This window comes from Balaenoptera acutorostrata, chromosome 1 (genome assembly GCF_949987535.1).
Source record: "Balaenoptera acutorostrata chromosome 1, mBalAcu1.1, whole genome shotgun sequence".
Classification (NCBI taxonomy): Eukaryota; Metazoa; Chordata; class Mammalia; order Artiodactyla; family Balaenopteridae; genus Balaenoptera; species Balaenoptera acutorostrata.
The window spans coordinates 44,223,985-44,248,105 of NC_080064.1; the positions used below are offsets into that span (position 1 = coordinate 44,223,985).

The 24,121-nt window shown below is 37.7% G+C and overlaps 1 protein-coding gene across 1 annotated transcript; it reads left to right on the forward strand.

The window, feature by feature from the left end:
• Positions 1 to 145: 145 nt before the first annotated feature.
• On the forward strand, positions 146 to 22,702 carry PRPF38A (pre-mRNA processing factor 38A). Its single transcript, XM_007164454.3, has 10 exons — positions 146 to 419; positions 5,241 to 5,400; positions 6,962 to 7,083; positions 8,700 to 8,785; positions 14,759 to 14,869; positions 17,782 to 17,894; positions 18,510 to 18,536; positions 18,646 to 18,743; positions 19,173 to 19,221; positions 19,798 to 22,702. The coding sequence occupies exons 1-10, from the start codon at positions 290 to 292 to the stop codon at positions 19,838 to 19,840; spliced, it is 939 nt and encodes a 312-aa protein (XP_007164516.1). The 5' UTR covers positions 146 to 289; the 3' UTR covers positions 19,841 to 22,702.
• The last annotated feature ends 1,419 nt before the right edge of the window (positions 22,703 to 24,121 follow it).

Here is a 24,121-nt window from a genome sequence, read left to right on the forward strand (position 1 = left end):
CGCCCCCAGGCTGTCTCCACGTTCCGTCAGCAGCCAGCCCTTCCGCCCCGCCCATCTAAGGAGGGGACGCAGGACGTACATCCGTCAACGGGCAGAGGCCATCATTGATTCGGTACGCTACGCCGTTCGCGCAAGAAAGTGCCCGACTCTAAAACATTTCCGGGTTCAAGATGGTCGCCCAAGCTATTTAGTGAGACTTCCTCCGTCCTTCTCCATTCCACTCCGGTTTTTTAACCTGGATGTGACGTCCTAAAGGACCCGACGGAAATAGAACGGAAGGCGGTCTAAAATGGCGAACCGTACTGTAAAAGATGCGCACAGCATCCACGGCACCAACCCTCAGTATCTGGTGGAGAAGATCATTCGGACGCGCATTTATGAGTCCAAATACTGGAAAGAGGAGTGCTTTGGCCTTACAGGTGAGCAAGAGCGCGCCAATCCCCCAGCCCCAACCCCGGTCGTCCTGTGGCCCAGTTCTCCACACCAGTCCGATAGGACTGGCCCCCTGGGGGTGAGACTAGAGGGGAATCATTGACAGTCATTCAGAAAAATCTGAGCGCCTACTCTGTGCCTAGTCTTGTGTTGGGCTTTGGGAACACAGATGGATCTGATAGGACCTCATTCGGAAGGGTGTCACGTTGCGGTTCTTTCAGTCATTCCATGTTTAATGATAACTTGCTGGGTTCCAAACAGTGTTAAGCAGGACCCTGAAGGTCTTAAAGGAATGTCAATATGCCTGAAACTAATTCATGGTCTTCCTATCCTCAAATCTGGACCATTTGCAGTATTTCCACATCCCAGTCCTAATATAAATATATGCTCTTCAGAGAAATCGTCCAGGTAGTCTTTGATCTTTGTTGAAGTCTGGCTTCTCTTTTTGGAGCTGTGTTACCCCAGTGAACCATGGCTTTCTTTACTGTAAAATGAGCATAGTAATACCGAACTCAAAGGTCAAAGGGTTGTTCTAAGGATTAAATGAAATGTATAAAAAGTGTTTGGTATAATAAAAGGAATCCAGATCAGAAAAGAAGAAGTAAAGGTGTCACTGTTTGCAGATGACATGATACTATACATAGAGAATCCTAAAGATGCTACCAGAAAATCAGTGAATTTGGTAAAGTAGCAGGATACAAAATTAATGCACAGAAATCTCTTGCATTCCTATACACTAATGATGAAAAATCTGAAAGAGAAATTAAGAAAACACTCACATTTACCATTGCAACAAAAAGATTAAAATACCTGGGAATAAACCTACCTAAGGAGACAAAAGACCTGTATGCAGAAAATTATAAGGCACTGATGAAAGAAATTAAAGATGATACAAACAGATGGAGAGATATACCATGTTCTTGGATTGGAAGAATCAACATTGTGAAAATGACTGTACTACCCAAAGCAATGTACAGATTCAATGCAATCCCTATCAAACTACCACTGGCATTTTTCACAGAGCTAGAACAAAAAATTCCACAATTTGTATGGAAACACAAAAGACCCTGAATAGCCAAAGCAATCTTGAGAAAGAAAAATGGAGCTGGAGGAATCAGGCTCCCTACTTCAGACTACTACAAAGCTACAGTCATCAAGATAGTATGGTACTGGCACAAAAACAGAAATATAGATCAATGGAACAGGATAGAAAGCCCAGAGATAAACCCACGCACATATGGTCACCTTAGTTTTGATAAAGGAGGCAAGAATATACAATGGAGAAAAGACTTCCTCTTCAATAAGTGGTGCTGGGAAAACTGGACAGCTACATGAAAAAGAATGAATAGAACACTCCCTAACACCATACACAAAAATAAACTCAAAATGGATTAAAGACCTAAATGTAAGGCCAGACACTATAAAACTCTTAGAGGGAAACATAGGCAGAACACTCCATGACATAAATCACAGCAAGATCCTTTTTGACCCACCTGCTAGAGAAGTGGAAATAAAAACAAAAATAAACAAATGGTACCTAGTGAAACTTAAAAGCTTTTGCACAGCAAAGGAAAACATAAACAAGTGTTTGGTATAGTTACAGCTATATGTTAATAAAAAGCACTCAGTGATCAGTGGTGGTGGTGGTGCTGTTACCATTGTTAACTACTCCTGTGCTGTTATTGCTCTGCCACCACCCTAGCTGTGTGTCCATGGATGAGTCATATTGTTTCTCTGAGTCGCCATTAAATTTTGGAGTCATGTAAGGTTTACTTTGGGGGCTTTTTCTCATTCCATAGTTTTCTTCTTCGATGATCTCCGTACCACAGTTACCTCATATATATAGATGCCTTTAAATTTATCTCTGCAGCCCAAATCTCTCCCTGAGATCTAAGTCTCTGATTCCAAGGCATGCCAACTCCATATGTCCAAAAGTGGACTCATGACCTTTTTCCCCCCAACACTAGGTTATGTTCCCTTGTTATATATTTTCATTGCATTCTGCATCTTCTTTCAACTACTGATCAGACTTTCAATATTTTTTTTAATGCTTTCTGCCTTGCCTGACTGTAAACTCCATAAGGGTAGTCATTGTGTCCCTCTTCTTTATCCCTCTACCTGTATCTCTGGTACTTGGCACCTATATAAATTGCCAACTGTAATATGGAATGAATTAATATAGAATTTTTCCTAAGGGAACTTGGAGAAGTCTGATTTATAAAGTGATTTCCCATTAATAGTACCTAACATTTATTTATTTATTTATTATCTGTGTGTCAGGTAGGTATTAGCATTTGTTTGCATTATCTCATTTGATTCTTACTATAGCCCTTAACTTTGTACCTTTATTATTCAAATTTGAACTGACAGGCTCAAAGAGAGGTGAAATGACTTGCCCTAGCTCACACAGCTAGTGTTTGATTTTTTTTTTTTTAATATTTATTTATTTGGCTGAGCTGGGTCTTAGTTGTGGCATGTGGGATCTAGTTCCCTGACCAGGGACCGATCCCGGGCCCCCTGCATTGGGAGTGCGGAGTCTTAACCACTGGACCACCAGGGAAGTCCCTAGTGTTTGTTTTTTTTAAATTTTTACTTATTTTTTTATACAGCAGGTTCTTATTAGTTATCTATTTTATACATATTAGTGTATGTATGTCAATCCCAATCTCCCAATTCATCACACCACCACGCCCACCCCACCCCCCACCGCTTTCCCCCCTTGGTGTCCATACGTTTGTTCTCTACATCTGTGTCTCTATTTCTGCCTTGCAAGTCAGTTCATCTGTACCATTTTTCTAGATTCCACATATATGCATTAATATACGATACTTGTTTTTCTCTTTCTGACTTACTTCAGTCCGTATGACAGTCTCTGGGTCCATCCACGTCTCTACAAATGACCCAATTTTGTTCCTTTTTATGGCTGAGTAATACTCCATTGTATATAGGTACCACATCTTCTTTATCCATTTGTTTGTTGATGGGCATTTAGGTTGCTTCCATGACCTGGCTATTGTAAATAGTGCTGTAGTGAACATTGGGGTGCATGTGTCTTTTTGAATTACGGTTTTTCTCTGGATATATGCCCAGTAGTGGGATTGTTGGGTCATATGGTAATTCTATTTTTAGTTTTTTAAGGAACCTCCATACTTTTCTCCATAGTGGCTGTATCAATTTACATTCCCACCAACAGTGCAAGAGGGTTCCCTTTTCTCCACACCCTCTTCAGCATTTGTTTGTAGATTTTCTGATGATGCCCATTCTAACCAGTATGAGGTAATACCTCATTGTAGTTTTGATTTTCATTTCTCTAATAATTAGTGATGTTGAGCATCTTTTCATGTGCTTCTTGCCCATTTTTATGTCTTCTTTGGAGAAATGTCTATTTAGGTCTTCTGCCCATTTTTTGATTGGGTTGTTTGTTTTTTTAATATTGAGCTGCATGAGCTGTTATATATTTTGGAGATTAATCCTTTGTCAGTTGATTCGCTTGCAAATATTTTCTCCCATTCTGAGGGTGGTCTTTTCATCTTGTTTATAGTTTCTTTTGCTGTGCAAAAGCTTTGAAGTTTCATTAGGTCCCATTTGTTTATTTTTGTTTTTATTTCCATTACTCTAGGAGGTGGGTCAAAAAAGATCTTGCTGTGATTTATGTCAAAGAGTGTTCTTCCTCTGTTTTCCTCTAAGAGTTTTATAGTGTCCAGTCTTTTTTTTTTTTTTAATTATTAGCACCTTTAATTATTATTTATTTATTTATTTGGCTGTGTTGGGACTTCGTTTCTTGTGCGAGGGCTTCCTCTAGCTGCAGCAAGCGGGGGCCACTCTTCATCGCGGTGCGCGGGCCTCTCACTGTCGTGGCCTCTCTTGCTGCGGAGCACAGGCTCCAGACGCGCAGGCTCAGTAGTTGTGGCTCACGGGCCTAGTTGCTCCGCGGCATGTGGGATCTTCCCAGACCAGGGCTCGAACCCGTGTCCCCTGCATTAGCAGGCAGATTCTCAACCACTGCGCCACCAGGGAAGCCCTATAGTGTCCAGTCTTACATTTAGGTCTTTAATCCATTTTGAGTTTATTTTTGTGTATGGTGTTAGGGAGTGTTGTAATTTCATTCTTTTACATGTAGCTGTCCAGTTTCCCAGCACCACTTATTGAAGAGACTGTCTTTTCTCCATTGTATATTTTTGACTCCTTTTGTCATAGATTAGTTGACCATAGGTGCATGGGTTTATCTCTGTTCCATTGATCTGTATTTCCCTAGTGTTTGATTTTGACAGCAGTATTGGAAGGTTATTATTCCCATTGTCTAGATGAAGTTCGCTCAAGGTTGTGTAGCTATTGAGGAGTTGTTTGTTGTTATTGTTTTGTTTCTTCTAACTCTTAATCTGGCATTTTTTTCTCCTAACATGATGCCAAGCACGGACTCTGAAGTTAGACTGCTTGGATTAAAACCCAGGCCCTGCCACTTTCTGGCTTTGGACCTTGAGCAAATCACTTAGTCTTTCTTAGCCCTCATTTTCCTAGCTGAAAAAAAGGGCAATGCTAGAACTTACCTCCATGGCTTGTTGTGAAGATTAAATGAGATAATATGAAATGCTTAGCAGAGTACCTGTTATGTAATAATCTTTTATTGTATATTGGCTGCTGCTATTATTATTATTATTAATTATTATTATTACACTCTTGTTCTCCTAGTATTAAACTGTTAATTCAGGAGCACCAAACGTTGAACTAGCTTTAACTTCTCTCCACTTCAAACCTGGAAAAGCTTAGTCCTGATGTGTCTGAGATGCCACTCTGTTTTTGTTTTTTAGCTGAACTTGTAGTCGATAAAGCCATGGAGTTAAGATTTGTGGGTGGTGTCTATGGTGGCAACATAAAGCCAACTCCCTTTCTGTGTTTGACCTTGAAGATGCTTCAGATTCAACCCGAGAAGGATATCATTGTAGAGTTTATCAAAAATGAAGATTTCAAGTGAGTGAAATGTTTATTAGCTAATATAAAAACTTCAATTTCATGGTCCAGAATTTGGCTTTAGTTAAGAGGAGTGAAAACAGTGTATCTTATTTCCACAGAGTTCCACTCTAGGATTTTGCTCTTGAGCCTCTTGAGTTTGTGTTTTGTCTGTTTTGACTGTATTGACCTTCTCCTTCACTGTCTCAGTCTTGATGGCTTTCCCCCCAAAAACAGTATTTCACAAACTCACTGAGCATATATTAAGCAGAAGTGAGTGCCTAATATGTTGGTAGCACTGAATGCTTAAGGATGAAGAAAACAACATAGTGTGGTAAAGAAGAGGGAAACTTTGGTGTTAAATGTAGGTTCATGTCCAGACCCTGTTACTTATTAGCTGTGACCTTGGAGAAGTTAATTTTCTAAATTTTACTTTATTTACCTATAAAATGAAACAGTAATACCAACTCAGGATAGATGTGAGGATTAAGGAAGACAGAACAGTAAACCTCCCAACACAGTGCCTGTTGCAGGGTATATGGCCCAAAAATATAAGCTGCTCTTATTATTTTATTATCCATTTTCAAGGAGCTCACAGACAAGTATAGGAGACAGACATAATAATAGATTATTATGTGCCACCTTCTATTCTAAAAAATTTAAAATAATAATTTATTTAAACTTCACAAAAACCCTGTAAAATTATTATCCCTATTATATAGGGGAGGAAACTGAGGCACAGAGAGATTGATTTCCCCAAGGTCAAATGCTGGTAAGTGGCAAAGCTAGTTTCAGAGTCCATATCCTTTGCCACTCTATCTTGTTTGTCATATACAGAAACTGTTGAGTTTCAAATGCCTACTCTTTATCTAAGTGGAGATTTGAGTGGGTAGTTGGGATATAGGAGAAAGGGAAAAGAAAGGAATCTTACAAACATTAATGGCTAGAAAACAGTTAACTTTTATTAGGCACTTACTGTGTGCTATATGCTATGCTTAGCACTTTACATACATTTTTTACTTAATACACCAAGCCATCAAATTAGGGACTATCAGCTACATTTTATAAGGATTGAGAAAGCAAGTAAATTGCCCAGTGTTACAGAGTTAGTAAATAATGGAATCAGAATTTGAACCCAGGTGACTTTGACTTTTTTCCATAACCAGCATTCTGCTTCCTAGCAACAATTTATATATTCATGTCTATGTAAATTGGTTGTATTGTTAGTAAATAAATCTTATACTTTCGGTTGTTAAATTTAGTATCTCATTTGATTCTTAAAATAATCCCATGAAGTAAATAGGTTGTATCTTAGTTTTACAGATGATATAATAGACCCTGAAAGTTGAGCAGCATATCCTAAGTAACCACAGCCAGTAAGTGGTAGAATGAGAACTTGAACACAGGTCTCCATATTTTAGCTATCTTTCTACTGCCCCATGCTGCTTCTAAAAATTTAGCTTTCTCATCTGCCAAAGAGAAGAAAGAACTTGTTTGTCCACTACTGTCATGAGAAAAGCCAGTTGTAAAACTCAGGAACTTTTTAGGATGGCCTGTTGTTTCACTGTCATCTATCTGTCAGGTATGTCCGCATGTTGGGAGCACTTTACATGAGGTTGACAGGCACTGCAATTGATTGCTACAAGTACTTGGAGCCTCTATACAACGACTATAGAAAAATCAAGAGCCAGAACCGAAATGGAGGTGAGTATGGTGCCAGGTGTCTAGACCTTCATCCCTGAGCCAGTTTTTATTTCACCAGTATCTCTAGTGTCACATTGTCACATACACTGTGAGTGTTGCTCTTAATCCAGATTGTTACTGTCTTCAGTCAGGTCCTCCTTCTCTCTCATGGGGAGTAGTACTCCATTAGACTACTAGCTTCCTTTCGACCTTACCCAGTCTGCCCGTCTGCCTGTCTTTCCAGCTGCATCTCATGTTAATCCTTGCTTTGCATCATGTACTCCATCCCATAAAGATCTAGCTCCTGAATGACCTTCGCTGTAAAATCCTTCTCCAGACCTCCCAGACAAGGTTAGTTTTCCATACATTACACCTTCACAGTTCTTTTTACTGGCCTCTCTTGTACGATACTTCACCTTGCAGTATATAGACTGTACTCATACTTATGTAGGAATCCCACTGAAAAATAATAAGTGTATCCAGGAGGGGCAGCTCCATACCTTTTACAAAGAGACACATTTTGTGGTAAAATGGGATTCAGGGAATGCAGTCAGAACTTTTTCTCACTTAATATCATAACAAAAGATTAGTAGCATTTGCCTTTACCCTCTACATATTACACTAAGGAGTAGAAGTTAAGAATTTGGTATTATTCTTTAAATTTTTATTAACTTATTCATTCATTGAATAAATACATATTAGGTGTCAATGTTATGGCAGGTACTATGCTATGTACTGGAAATAATATGGTGAACAAATGGACATGGTCATGGCCATCATGAAATTACTTAGTTATGACTATATTATGTTAAACTAAGATAGGGTTTTTAAACCTAGTGACAATTTGGGCCAGATATTTCTTCATTGTGGGGAGCTGTTCAGTGCATCATAGGATGTTTAGTAGCATCCCTGGCTTCTGCCCACTAGAGCACCCCATAGTTGCAGGGGGCAACACCACTGAACTAAGAACTAAGAACCACTGAACTAATGTAATGTTTACCATAGACATTCTAAAAAGCTATTGCTCCACTTACCATATAAGATACATGATTCTTAAAAATAGCAAATCACTATGTTGTATACCTGGAACTAATATAATGTTGTAAGTCAATTATACGTCAATTTAAAAAAAGTTTGCTGACCCATGCAGGGGAAAAGATACATATTCTATATTCAGGAACTTAGTGGGTTCACATGAGAAATTGCTCTTGAGTTATAGGTTTTATTCATGAACATTACCCCATTACAGTTCAGGACTCTTTGTGCTTGTTTTTGTGTTTGTCTCTCCTGCTCATTGGGACAGCTTCATTCATCCCTTTATCCCCAGCTCCTAGAAGAGGCATGGCACATAAATGGCCTCAATAAAAGGGAGTTGAATGAATGAAGATAGGTGGTGATGACAAGAATATGAAAGGCTGTAGTTTGAGCCCAGGTTTGACAGTAGTCCCTTCAGTGTAACTGCCACACTGCAATAGCTTTATTAGTGAATGTGCAGGCAAAGGGAAGCTGCAGAGAATTCACACTTTCTATACCAAGTATGCTGTTAGATATCTTACATAAAGAGTCTTACACTTCTTTTACTTTTTGGCTATTTAAATTTATTTCCAAGTTACTTGAGCTTACGATTTTTCTTTCAGAGTTTGAACTGATGCATGTGGATGAATTTATTGATGAACTACTGCACAGTGAGAGAGTCTGTGATATCATTCTGCCCCGGCTACAGGTAAGAGATAAAGGTCATACACACACAATACACAGTACACAATAAAATGTGTGTAAAGATCTCTTTACACGCATACATGATAAAACACCATGGAGCTCAGAATTTTTTTTAATTGAAGTATAGTTGATGTACAGTATTATGTAAATTAATAAGTATACAGTATAGTGATTTACAATTTTTAAGGGTTCTACTCCATTTATAGTTATTATAAAATACTGGCTATATTCCCTGCATTGTACAGTAAATAATTTTAAAATAATAATAATATCCCCCAAGTCCATCCATGTTGCTGCAAATGGCAAAATTTCATTCTTTTTTATGGCTGAGTAGTATTCCATTGTATATATATACTACATTTTCTTTTTTGTTCCAAATATACATATATTATTATATTTCTTTATAAAAAATTAATGTAATTACGACAATATACTTTAGTTTTTTTTTTTTTAATTTTTATTGGAGTATAGTTGATTTACAAGGTTGTATTAGTTTCAGGTGTACAGTAAAGTGAATCAGTTATACATATATCCACTCTTTTTTAGATTCTTTTCCCATATAGGTCATTACAGAGTATTGACTAGAGTTCCCTGTGCTATACAGTAGGTCCTTATTAGTTATCTATTTTATATATAATAGTGTGTATATGTCAATCCCAATCTCCCAATTTATCTCTCCCCCCTCTTCCCCCTCTGCTAACCATAAGTTTGTTTTCTGCATCTGTGACTCTATTTGTTTTGTAAATCAGTTCATTTTTACCATTTTTTTAAGAGTCCACATATAAGTGATATCGTATATTTGTCTTTCTCTGTCTGACTGACTTCACTCAGTATGACAATCTCTAGGTCCATCCATGTTGCTGCAAGTGGCATTATTTTGTTCTTTTTAATGGCTGATTAATATTCCATTGTATATATGTACCACATCTTCTTTATCCATTCATCTGTTGATGGACACTTAGGTTGCTTCCATGTCTTGGCAATTGTAAATAATACTTCTGTGAACATTGGTGTGCATGTATCTTTTCAAATTAGTGGTTTTGGGTTTTTTTGGGTATTTACCCAGGAGTGGAATTGCTGAGTCATATGGTAGTTCTGTTTTTATTTTTTTTGAGAAACCTCCATAATGTTTTCCACAGTGGCCGCACCAATTTACATTCCCACCGATACTATATGAGGGTTCCCTTTTCTCCACATCCTCGCCAACATTTGTTATTTGCATTTTTTGTGATGATAGCCATTCTGACAAGTGTGAGGTGATATCTCATTGTGGCTTTTTTGATTTGCATTTCCCTGATGATTAGTGATGTTGAACATCTTTTCATGTGCCTGTTGGCCATCTGCATGTCCCCTTTGGAAAAATATCTATTTAATTCTTCTGTCCATTTTTTTTTAATGGGGTTGTTTGCTTTTTTCTTATGGTCCTCCTAATAAGCAGTCTTCATGTCTATGAGAAAGATAGGAGATTGGGAGTGAGAAGAAAACAGAAAAAGTGATTGAAGGGTAGGGCTTTAAAAGTGAATAACACAAGAAAATTTTGTTCTTTAAAATGTTATATTAAGGAGATTGTAGTAGAGTAGGTTTTTAAGCTTTGTGAGCAGCTTTTTTTTCAAATTGATCTTCATATAAACATCTAGGATATAAAACAGATGAAAGGAAGGTCAGGAATGGGAGACTGACCCACCTTAAATATCATCTTTATCATCTTACCTCCCTTTCCTAGTGAGAAATGATTGTCCGTGAAGCATCTTTCAAGAATGAGTCTTACAGCATATGATTTTAAAAATAATATTGTAAAATACAAAGAGAAAACAGATATAGTAGGTAGCCTAAAGAGAAAGGGAATGGTCTATAGTGGAGAGTTGAAATTTATCCATGTTGTTGCACGTTTCAATAGTTTTTTATTTCATTTGTTGCTGAATAGTATTCCATTGTATGGATATACCACAATTTGTTTACCCATTCATCTGTTTATGCAGAATTGCAGGATACAAGGTCAATGTACAAAAATCGGTTGTATTTCTGTACACTAGCTATAAACAACTGGAATTTGAATTTTTGCTGAAAAGATACCATTTACAACAGTATCAAAAAATTTAAGATAAGGATAATTTTGTCAAAAGATGTGTAAGACTTAAAACTATAAAACATTGCATTACTGATGGAAATTAAAGAAGACTTAAGTAAATGGAGATATATCATGTCCATGGTATATTTTATACCGTGACTTAGAATTGTTAAGTTGTCAATTCTCCCAAATTAGTCTGTAGATTCAATTCAGTTCCAATCAAAATCCAAATAAAATTTGATATAACTTGACAAACTGATTCTCAAATTTATATGACTATGCAGAGGACCTAGAATATCCAAAACAACTTTGAAAAAGAACAAATTAGGAGGACAAACACTACCTGATTCCAAGACAGTGTTGTGTTGGCATAAAGCTAGACAAGTAGATAAATGGAACAAAGTAAAGGGACCAGAAATAAGTGTACATATATATGGTCAGTTGGTTTTCTACAGAGATGTTAGGGCAATACAGTTGAGAAAGGATAATCTTTTCCACAAATGGTGCTAAAACAGTTGAATAGCCATATGGAAACCAATGAATCTCTACCCTTAGCTCATAAACTTGAAGGGGATAATAGTCTCATAAAAGCTAAGAGTATAACATAAAGAAGAAAAATGTAGGTGAAAATCTTAGTGACCTTGGGTTTGACAAATTCCTATAATAAGACATAAAACCATGATTTATTAAAAATTAATAAATTGACCTTTATAAAAATTAAAAACTTCCCTTTCAAAAGACACTATTACAGAACTAAAAAGGCAGGCCACAGACTGGAAGAATATATTTGCGCAACATATATCCACCAAAGTTCTTGAATCTATACTATACAAAGGACTCTTGAACTGAATAACAACTCGGTGGACAAATGAACAAAAGATTCTAATAGACATTTTACCAAAGAAAATATATAGTTGGCCAATAGCACATAAAAAGTTGTTCCATACCGTTAATCATTATGGAAATGCAAATTAAAGGCACAGTAATATACACTACATACCTAGTAGAATGTGTAAAATCAGACTGACCCTATCAGGTGTTGGCGAGGATGTGGAGGAACTGGAAGTCTCCATATCCTATTGGTGACAATATAAAATGGTACAACCTCTTTGGAAAAGTTTGCCAGTTTCTTATGAAGTTAACCATACAATCCAGCTATTCCACTTCTAAGTTATTTACTCGAGAAATGAAAGCACATGTCCACACAAAGACATAAGCACAGATAATCATAACAGTTTTATTTGTAATGGCCAGAAACTGGAAACAGCCCAAATGTCCATCAAGTGAATGGATACAGATTGTGATGTGTCCATACATTGGTACTACTCAGCAGCAAAAATGAACTATGGATACACAACAGCGTGGATGAATCACAAAGTAATTGTGCTGAGTGAAAAAAGACAAAAAACTGTATGTACTGTATAATTCCTTTCTAATAAATGTAAACTATAGTGACAAAAAGGAACAGTGGTTGCCTAGGTGCAGGGTAAGGGAGTGGGGAGGAAAGGGAATGAGAAATCACAAAGGAGCACAAGTAAACTGTTGGGTGGGGTGGATATATCCATTATATTGATGTAATGGCTTACAGTTGTATACAGTACAACTCAACACTCATCAAATTGTATACTTTAAAAATGTAGTTTATTGTGTATCGATTATACCTCAATGAAACTATAAAATGTATTGCAAAAGTCATTGGAATACCTGTAGAGGAAGGGTCTTTTGCTCTTAGTGCTCTACTGTTCTCTTATTCTGATGTCTATGTAAGAATCAGCAGCATTAATGAAAGGGTCGCAGAAACAGTGTTTAAGATGGGGGATGGGAGCAAATTCTTAAGTTTTAAGCAACCACAGAAACCCAAACTGGGAGGATCCAGAACTTCAGGTCTCTTTTTTGATCCTACTGCAGCTCAGTAATTCTGAAGCAATTTGCTGTGTCCCACCTGCTTTGAGGTGCTCATTTCCTTGCTAGATATAAACTATAAGGAATAATTTAAAGATCAAAGGTCACATAGTATATGATTCTCTTTATACGGTATATTCAGACTAGGCAAATAAATAGAGACAAAGCAGATTCACGGTTACCAGTGGATTCAGGGAAGGGGGAATGAGGAGTGATTCCTTAATAGGTATGGGGTGTTTTTCTGGTGTGATGAGAAAGTTTTTAAACTAGTGAGAGGTGGTGATGGAATAGCATTGAATTTTATACTTTAAAATTGTTAATTGTGTATTATGTGAATTTCACCTCAATAAAAAATAGATCAAAGGGATCTGAAAAACTTCAAAGTAGAGAATAGAATGGATTACAGATACATAATAAATGGGTCAGGTAAATTTGCTCGAGGCAGCAAACCAGATGGACCAAGGTAGTTGGTAGATGAGTGCTCACAGTTAAATGCAATGAACGACTCTTCCTCCACAGTGACTCAGTTACAGAAAATCCTAGAAAATAATTCTGAAAATTATTTCTCCTTTTCCATATTGGCTACTGTAGACTGTGTAGTGAAAAGAATGACATTTCAAATCTGAAAACCTGATTTCAGGGCCCAATTCTCACATTTATTATCCTTAGCTGCTACTATTATTTTTAGAAATACTGCAAGAAATGGAATACTCTGAAGTGCAGTCAGTTGTAACTAAGGGTTCCAATGCTCAGTCATCTCTAAGCAAGCATATTGACGCAAATGAGGTAGTCTCCCTGTAGGCTAGAAGGAAAGACCACAAAGCAACCCTCACTGAGGAGAGAGAAATTGAAATATGACTGATACCTGTTATATCACCAAGAGGTGTGTTCTGGTGTGGGCCTCTCTATGTCCTGGATGAAATGACCCTTAAGACCACCTTCTGCTTTGATTTCTGTTCCTATTAAGCAACTCATAGGGCATCAATTTAGCTTCTCATGTGCCCTGACATTGGCAAGGAGTTGCTCTGGAATGAATTCTAATTTTGTCAAACACAGATACTGTAAGTTAATACATTGACTTCAGTCACTTCCAAGTCTGGTGAACATTAGGGATTCTAGACGCCCTGTCTGATGCAGTCCTAGATCCCAGACTGTGGTGATCCTTTCCAAGGAGCCCTTTTTCAAGGGATTGACTTCACTAAATGGCATCTTTGTCTCATTTCTCCTAATCTTTATAGAATTTTGTTAGTGATGAGTGAGAGCAAAATAGAGAACAAATGTTAGTTTATTTTAGGGCCATCCAATGATCTTTATGTCCTTGGCACAAAAAATGGTAAGGGGTCTTATGACCCAGCCAGTCCATTTGTCAGTTTTAAACTCACCTTTGCCTTTCAGGTCCTTAGACACTCAGTAAGGACTGCTAAGCCACATCTTAGAAGAAATGGAACCAGGAGATGGATTGTTTATATCCTGAGCCTTGTTCAAAATGCATGACTGTAGACAGCTCCCCTAAATTCTGGGTCTAGTCGAGAGTTGGTGCTACTTCAGAGCAGGACCCAAACCCCCAAACTGGGCTGAGTCTCAGTGGATCTCTTGGGTTATATTCTGGTCTGAGCCTCTCCTGACAGAACTACCAGCCAACACAGTCTCAAACTATTGGCCCTTGTGTGTGAAGCCCATATTTTTTATTCAAGGCTATACCTATACTGATTGATATTCTAGTGACCTTAGAATATAAGATCACAGGGAATAGAGGCAATAGAAAAGTGATGCTCTCTTCCACTTTGTATTTCTCTCTTTACAGGGGAACTTAAAAAAATATATAGATTCCAGGTATGCTAAACTCCTTAGGAAAATCTTGAACTGTCTAGGATGTCTTTGAAATGAAATTGCCTCACCTGCTGCACCACAGGTTTTCTGTCAGTGCCAGAAGCCCAGTGTTGCAGCTTCAGGACATAGAGGAGATAGCAAGCCCCCCCCCCCCAGCTCTCACTGTGTTCTCTGTAGAAACGCTATGTGCTAGAGGAAGCTGAGCAACTGGAGCCTCGGGTTAGCGCTCTAGAAGAGGACATGGATGACGTGGAGTCCAGCGAAGAGGAGGAAGAAGAGGATGAGAAGGTCAGACACCTGGGAGCTTAAGGGTTGGAGGAGGGAAAGTTACAGGGAATGGGAATGGTCTTGTTTTGTTTTCAAACTTTAATTTTTAACTTTCTTCAACCAAAAAATGCAATATGTAATCATTAAGAGTATAGAATTTAGAGTTAAATAGACCTTGATCCATATCTCAGCTTTGCTGTTTACTAGTGGTATAATCTTGTGCAAATTACATAATCACCATTTTCTCTTCTATAAAGCAAGGATTATGATACCTTTCTTTTAGGACTGTTGTGAGCATTAAATGAAATGATATACATAAAGCCATTAGCTTTGGGACATAATTGCCTAATAAGTGGTAGCTATTAAAATAAATACTTGGGACAAAAACAATACTGTTCATAATTGAATGCATACTAAGGAGTAATCCTAGTTTAGGGGAAAAAAACCCGCCTACTGCATGGTCATGTTCTTTCACTACTTGTTAAAATGCTGAAAAGTTGAAAACAAGCAAGCTGTCAGGGAGCAGTCAGGTAAACTATTATATCAATTCAACAGACTATTAGGCCGCCATTAAAAGTATTATGAGAAGTATATGATAGGGACTTCCCTGGCAGTCCAGTGGTTAAGACTCCACGCATACACTGCAGGGGGCGCGGGTTCAATCCCTGGTCGGGGAACTAAGATCTGGCATAACGTGTAGTGTGGCTGAAAGAAAAAGAAGTATACGATAATGTGGAAATGCTTGTGGTAAGTTAAAAAAAAAAAAAGGATCTAAAACATTTGTGATTAAAATTATAAGAATATGTATAGAAAAAGGCTGGGGGAAATACAAGAAATTCTGGCCTATGGATACTGAGACAGTGTAGATGGAAGTGTAGCTCTGAGCTAGTAGGCTCCATTTAAGTTAAGTGCTAAAGGAAGCGCAATCATTCATGAATTGAAAGCCAGGCAAGACTGAGGTGCTTTTCTGTGGTGAGAGGACCAAAAGTAGGCATTCTTTTTTTTTTTTTATAATTTTAATTACTCCTTTTTTTTTTCACTTGATTGATTGATTGATTGGCTGTGTTGGGTCTTCATTTCTGTGCGAGGGCTTTCTCTAGTTGCGGTAAGCAGGGGCCACTCTTCATTGCGGTGCGCGGGCCTCTCATTGTCGCGGCCTCTCTTGTTGCAGAGCACAGGCTCCAGACACGCAGGCTCAGTAGTTGTGGCTCACGGGCCCAGTTGCTCCGCGGCATGTGGGATCTTCCCAGACCAGGGCTCGAACCCGTGTCCCCTGCATTGGCAGGCAGATTTTCAACCACTGCGCCACCAGGGAAGCCCTTTTTTTTTTTTTAATGGAAAAGTTAATCACATACCAAAGTGGAGAGAATGTGCCTCCATCTACCCATCACCTAGCTTCAACAGTGATCAACTCAGCTGTTTTGTTTCCTCCACATCTCTACCCAGTTGTCCCCTATCAGTTACCTTGAAGCAGATCACAGCCATCATATATTTCATAATATTTCAGAAAAGACAAGGGCCCCTTTTTTAAGCAAAACCATATACCATCATCACCCCCCAAATGAACAATGATGCCTTAATCTCATTAAATATTCAGTGTTCACATTTCCCCAGCTATCCTACATTTTTAATAGTCTGAACTAGTATTCAAACAAGGTCCATAAATTGTAACTGGTTCATCTTGTAGTCTGTCAATTCCATCCATTGTTAATTTTTCCTCTTGCAGATTTTAAATATATCAGGTCATAACATTCTGTACAAATTCTCACAATCTGTATTTGTGTGATTGTGTCCCTGTGGTGTCACTTAACATGTTCATTTGTCCCGTGTATTTTCTGTAAACTAGTTCTTGAGTCTAGAGGCTTTAATTGGATTTGGGGTTTTTATCCCCTTTGGAGTAGAGCAACACTACTTCATAGGTAATAGTGTATACTGCCCCCAGGATGAGCAAAGTCTGGCTGTCTCTCTTTTTGTAATATTAGGAGCCACTGATGATCTTTGCCTAGATCCGTTAGGGGTTGTGAAATGGTGATATTCTAATTATTTCTTCATCATTTGTTACCTGTAACACTGCTATAAAGAGAAACCTCCCAAATCAACATTTAGTTTTTTATAGGTACAGTTTATATAAGAAAGGTAAGATAAATTGGATTATTTCCCTTTATCAGTTTTTAAAATAATGAGTTGATTTGATAGTATCCTCCCAAGGAGGAAAGCTCTTTTGCCCTTGGTAACATTGTGAGTTCATGGATTTAAGCATATTTGGTGTGTTTTGGACCATTATTGTCCTTGTTGATGCTCAAATTGTCCCATCTTTGGCCAGTGGGGGCCCCTCAACTTGACTTGTGAGACTTTTTGATACAATCATAGTAGTCTCAGCCCCTTGCTTTCTGATATATGTTCTAGTCATGTCTTGTTACCTTCTAGCCTGGACCTAGAATTAGCCAGTTTTCCAAGAAGCCCTTGGTTGCATTAATTGGGATATGATATTTAGAGACCACAGTCTGGGCTCATTTCTACAGGTGTTTCTAGGACTTTACAGTTAACAAAGCTAGGGGAAACATTTTTTTACGCTTCAAGTACACTATGAGTTTGTACTTAATCTTATCAATCTTACATCTGCATCTCTTTTCTTTCACATTGGAAATCCATCTTCTTAAGAAGATAAGCATACTTACTTACCTCTCACTACTCTTAAATAGTCCCAGAATAATGTACCAGCACTAGAACAATAATGGGATTATTAGAAACATTAAAAAAATTTTTTTATTTGCTTTTTTTGTCCTTAGGGTTATCCATGTATTCAAATTACTGTTTTAAAGTCACTTGGAGGTGGAATTTGGAACGGGATGGGGAGGAGAGTGTAAACTGTGTTCCTAGATGGCTGTCTATAAGCCTGTGCTCATCACTGACCCATTCTATCTCTTTTCCAGTTGGAAAGAGTGCCGTCACCTGATCACCGCCGGAGAAGCTACCGAGACTTGGACAAGCCCCGACGCTCTCCCACACTACGCTATCGGAGGAGTAGGAGTCGGTCTCCCAGAAGGTTAAGGCCCTAGTCATTGGCCTCTTCCAGGGAGACATTAAGCACTGTAGCGTAGAAGTTTGGACTTCATGGAAGGAAAAATGCCAGCCTATGGAGAATGTCTGCTTGTCAATGTATTAGTTGCTACAAAACAACCACTCACAAAACCTCAGTGGCAGACATTTATTTAGTTCACAGGTCTGTGGTCAGTGGTTTAAGCTGGGCTTAGATAGGAGGTTTTCTGAGTACAAGCTGTGTCCCTCATCTGGTGCAGTCAGTTGTCTTTCGGCTAGTATAGGATGGCCTTAGCTAGGGTGACTGGGGCAGCTCATCTCTTCTCTGTGTGTGCCACATTCTAGGCGAGGTTAGGCCTGTTTCCATGGCAGTGGCAGAATACAAGAGCAAACAAGCCCAACTATGCAAGTATCTTTCCATTTATCTGCTTGCATCTCATGTACAAGTATCCCAGTGGCCAAAGCAAGTCACGTGGCCAATCCCAGACTTGGAGTCAGAGGGTATTAAAGTTACATGACAAAGGACATGGATAACAGAGTTGGGTGAAGAATTGGGGTAATTTTTGCAATTTACGATATCCAGTACACCTACTAAAGTTCTTCTTTCTTTCTTTCCATATAGGCGCAGTCGGTCTCCCAAAAGAAGGAGGTAGGCCTTTAGTGACTTGTGATGAAGGATAGGGATTTGGGGAGGGGGATGCTGTTGTTGTGTTTACACTGTCAGACAGATATGGGAGTCTGACCAGTCATTTCCACAGCCCCTCCCCTCGCCGAGAAAGGCATCGGAGCAAGAGTCCAAGACGTCATCGCAGCAGGTCCCGAGACAGACGGCATAGATCCCGCTCCAAGTCCCCAGGTATAGCATTTGGGCCTTTTGCTATTGGTTGTCTTAAAGAAATGTAATAGGAGCAATGAGCCTCCTGCAGTACAGTAGTACCTTACTTTATATTGTCTAGAAAAAAAGGAAGTGGATATAGAATTTGAAAATTAGAGTTCACATCTTAACTGTCACTTACCAGCTTTGTTGATAGGAGGATGTGCTTCAGTTTTTTCATCTGAAATTATAGGAGTAAGACTTAACAGATTAGTGGTAAATACCCAATGTGATATTTTTGAAATTTAGCCATAAAGCCTTGTGAATACATATGAAGTGAGTTCAGTTCTCCGCTACCAACAGTGTCCCTACCATAGGCCAAAAAATATTAAGCCAATGAAAGGAATTGGGAGAAATGACAGTGGAGGAATAGGAGGGTAGAATCTCATTCAATAGCCTTTTCTTCCCCAGGTCATCACCGTAGTCACAGACACAGAAGCCACTCAAAGTCTCCTGAAAGGTATGGGTTAACCTCTATTTTGACTTAAGAATTTCACTCTTTATTCAGAAATTAAAGTCCCAATTACAACTAAGGTGGACCTGAAATTTTCTTGTATTGATGGAGATACTCAGGAATTCTCCTTAATTACAGGACAAAGTTGGGTTGTTGCCCTGAAAATTACTAGAACTATATATACTGTGTTTTGTTTTTCCTTTGTAGGATTGCAGCTTTCGATAAAGGCATGAGCTTTAATCTCAGGAGACATGGGGTTCAGTCCCAACTTTTAACACTTAACAGTTGAGTGACATTGGACAAGTCACTTTCATTTGATAAACTTTTATTAGAAACTTCTATATGCTGTACACTGTTAGGTGCTCTCAATCTCTCAGAGGTCATTTCCTGAATGGTAAATTTTGGAGAATAATGCCTAACTCAGTGTTACTCTTAAACATAAAAACACCAAGTATATTTATGAATGTTGCGTATCATCTCTGTCCCCATCAGTGTTAGCATATCCCAGTCTTCCTCAGAAGTCCTTGCCCAGGTTCCCAAACAGCTGTTAAATTTAATGATTTGTATGTGTTGCCATTTCAGATCTAAGAAAAGCCACAAGAAGAGCCGGAGAGGGAATGAGTAACGGACTCACTTTGGTTTTAGTCCAAGTGGCCTTCTGTGGAGATAAAGGCATCTGTCTATGTGGAAGAATGAAGATCTACTCCCCAGGCAGCTATGAGAATATTCTGGATTTTTTTTTTTTTTTTTTTACCAAAAGTTTCTTCACTTTTTCTTTTTTAAATGAAAGAGGTGCTGAGTTTTGTATCTTGTTTTGAAACATAATCCACATGTTTGAGAGATAATGCTTCCTAAGGGCTGCTTTTGACCTCTTTGTACAACCAACCTTGTTTGCACTCAAATTTATGAGGGCAGAATGAATTGGAACAGAAGGTATGAAACAAGGGGAGGATGTGGCCACCTGGTGACCCTCTTGTTATTAAATTTGACACACCCATTTCCTGTTTTTCTGTGGTTTAGTTTTGGTTTACACTGTGATTAGAACTGTTCTGAGAATCCTGAGATTCGTGCTGCTGCTTGCTGTACCGTTAAAAAACCAAGTCAGTAAAATATATTAGCTCCAAGTTTTATTTCTAGCAGCAGCAAGTGGTAATAAACATGAAAACTGACTGGTTAGCAGCAGCTTTATAAGAATGAATTCAGTTGTAAGGCTTCTTCTGGATCATTTAACAGTTGCACTGAATGTTCAACAAACAGTAAAACTTAACACTTTTTATATAGCATTCTTCCACAGTGTTGTTTCTTCTTCCCCACAGCCTTGAATTCCAGATTAAGGTGCTCAGCGCCTTTATACTATGGGCACTGACATTATCAAATCTAGGCAGTAGTAGTAGGGCAACTAGGTTGAAAAAATTTGATGGAGAGAAAAGTATCTAATGCCACTCAGGGTTTTAACCTGAGTTGCTGGACAATAGCACCATTCACATAACCATAAAATACAGCAAGGAAGAGACCAGGTTTTAGAGGGGTAGGTAGTGAGAGTTGTGGTAGTAGTGAAAATGATGCATTCAGTTTAACTTGAAGTTTAATTTGAGACAGCTAAGGTATATCTAGATAAAGCCCAGACATCGTAAATAAGAGCATAGTGATCCAACCCTGAATTGACAATGTTTAGGTAATTGTGGAAGGTGTAGAACTGAATGCAGCGCCCAGGGAGATGTGTGTATATGTAAGAAAAGCCAGTAACAGAATCATAGGCAACACCAACACTGTTGAGGAAGAAGTGCAAACACCGATTGAAAACTGAAATGAATCATTCAGAAAGGTAGAGGAAATAGAGTGGGTTTAGAAGCTAAGGACACAGAAGTAAAATAAGGACTGAATAGTGTCCACGGGTATTGATAATCAAGAGGGTGTTGGGGTCTTTGCTAGAAGAGCTCTGTCTACCTGTTCTTACCTTTCCTCCTTTAAAAAGGAAAAAACGATCAAATGATTTCCAGCAGCTCTGTCCTTGGGAAGAATTGTGAAGACCAACTGCCTCACAGGATCCAGTTTCTTGGGAAGTCATATCTGGTCATAGGATAAACATCCTATTGCTTGCTGTTGAACTTAAGGACTTCTGCATCAATATTAAAGCATTTTGGGATCATATTTGAGATTTCATGTTCTTCACTGATTGCTCTCCTGATAATATCTGAGCTAATAAATGTTGTCCATAAGAGCTATTATGGTTCATCATACAACTATATATAGGACTGCCTTTAAAAATTAAATATAAGCACCTCTATTTGTATCTGCTGTAGAGTCCTAGCAGTTATTTCTTTATCAAAGTGTTCTAAATGGAAAGAAATGTATGCTGGCTGAATGACCTTTGGACCAACCAAGTCATCATCCGGTATACTGTTAAAATAAAATTTTAAAAGTATACTTTATTTTTAAACTATAAAAATTTAGAAACCCACCCCAAAACCCCAATAATTTTTAATACCAGAAATAAACCTCCCCAAGCATAAACTATAAACTTAAAGCATACTTGAGAGTGGGACATGTCAAACCTCTCTCTAGAGATCATTTTGATAAATTACAGAATTGTAGAGGAGATGAATTCAGTACAGACTTTGCTGAAGGACCGTTTCTGTCAACTATGTGCTAGCCTACTGGATGAGTGAGGCCTTGGAACTATATAGCTTTACAACTTGTGACTAGCCTATATTAAGAGACACATTTTACGTCTTACCTCTGAACTCATACATATTCTGCACTAAAACGAATTTCAGGAAAAAATTCGTATTCCCTGTGCAAAATACATTCTGATATTTCTTATGCAGTATCAGTTTTACTATCGGGTGCAAACCACTAAATTGATTACATTTCCCACAATGTGAATTATACTACTTTAAAAGCTTTGCCATAGGGCACAATGACCTCTTAATACTAAGGAATGAAGAGATATGTGTTCTCAGGGGTAAAGGAAATAATGGATTTGGTGAGAGGCTTCCAATATAACAACCCAACTTAAAGTTCATCCCTCTAGCCCCTTTCCATTTTTTTTGGTAGACTGACCTAAGTTTAAATAAGCATTAATCAGAAAAGAATGATAACAGATGCTGGCCACTCCCAGCCAAAAGTTAAAGTAACAAGTTTCCACAGACAAAAAAAATAATCTGTTTTTTAAAATGCAAGAATACAAGTTCAAAGAGATTAAAAGGTAAGAGATGGAAATTAAGCATGGCAGAATTTAAGAAAGATTTGAACATTGGGAAACTGAAAGTCTTATTAGAAAACCCAAAATACAAAATAGACAAGGCATAGAGAAAATAGGCTGGAGGGGGGAAAAAATGGAAAATAATAAAAAGGTATAGAGATAATCAAGAAAAGACATGAAAAGAAATCCTGCATGTGTATAATTGACATTGCTGATAAAGAGAATTGAGCAAATCAAACTTTAAAAATTCAAATAGAAGAAAAATCACCTTGATTTAAAAGATAAAGAAATATGGGCATCCAAGCAGAGAAATCAAGTCATGTATAGTGAGGGAAAAGATCAGGATGATCTCAGGTCTTCATTAAGGCAGAGAAGCAAAAGGCTCCAAAGGTCTGAGGAAAACAAAGTGTGCCAGGAACTTTACACCCAGCCAAAGTTGTCCTTAAAATATAAAGGGAATAGATATTCTCAAATATGCAAGTGCTTAAAAGCATACAACCACTTGGGAAAAAACTGCCTGATAATGAAATTTACTCAGCAAGAAATGAATCAAATTAAGGACTCAGGAAAAAAAGAAACGGTAAAAGAAATGGTAGTAAACATTTTAGAAATTTTAAATTAAAAATGGGAAATTATCATAAGACAAATGAAATATTTGAACATTGTCTATATACGAATAATATAACCAGGAAGTAGGGGAACTCTTTTAAGTGTCCTGGTTTCATTTTTTATGACAGGAGTCATATACTATCTCTAAAACATACAAGAAGCTAGAAAAAAATTACTCCAGCCTCTTTAATGTTTTCTGTAATTGTCCTTAATTTTGAAGGAGTCTTTTAGAACTAGATTCTCTTGTAGAAAAAAATTTTAAGTTGAACATTTCTTCACTTTTACATTTTTTTCTTTTGCTAAATCCAAGTAAAATTAATTTACCAGATGTACTAAATATAGCATATGAGCCCACTTTTGTAAAACTTTTCCTATGTGTGTATCTGTATATATGTGTACATATATGTATATAAGGTATATATTTTAACAGATGGTTTGAAAAAATGAAGTTCACTAGATATTAATAGTATTAATTTCTGGTTTATGGGTTTTCGAGTGATTTTTATACTTTGTTCTTTTACTTAATGCTTTTTTTTTGTAATAAACACAGTTAAATTATCCTTTACAAGGAAAAATTGAGTTGTTTGGAGTAGAGCTTTTTTTATAAGCTTACCAACACAGTTTATATATCGTTTCTTGGAACTGCAAATTGGTAACCACTTTTTGGCAATACAGCAATTTGGCGATATGTAGCAGGAACCTTAGAACTTTTATCCTTTTTATCTAATAATCCCATTTATAAGAATTCACCATAATAGAATACAGTTGACCCTTGAATAACGCGGGTTTGAACTGCATGAGTCCACTTGTATGCAGGGTTTTTTCCAATAAATATTACTGTCCTACATGATCCAAAGTTGGCTGAATCTGCAGATGTGGAACCATGGATATGGAGGGCTGACTATGGTATTTGAGCATCCATAGATTTTCGTATCTGCCACAGATCCTGGAACCAATTCTCTGTGGATTCTGAGGGATGACTATAATCAAATACACACAAAAACAGCCTTATCCTATCATCATTTTACATATATTTTTATGTAGAGAAGAACTGGAAATAGCAAAAATGTCCATCTGTAGGGGACTGAATGA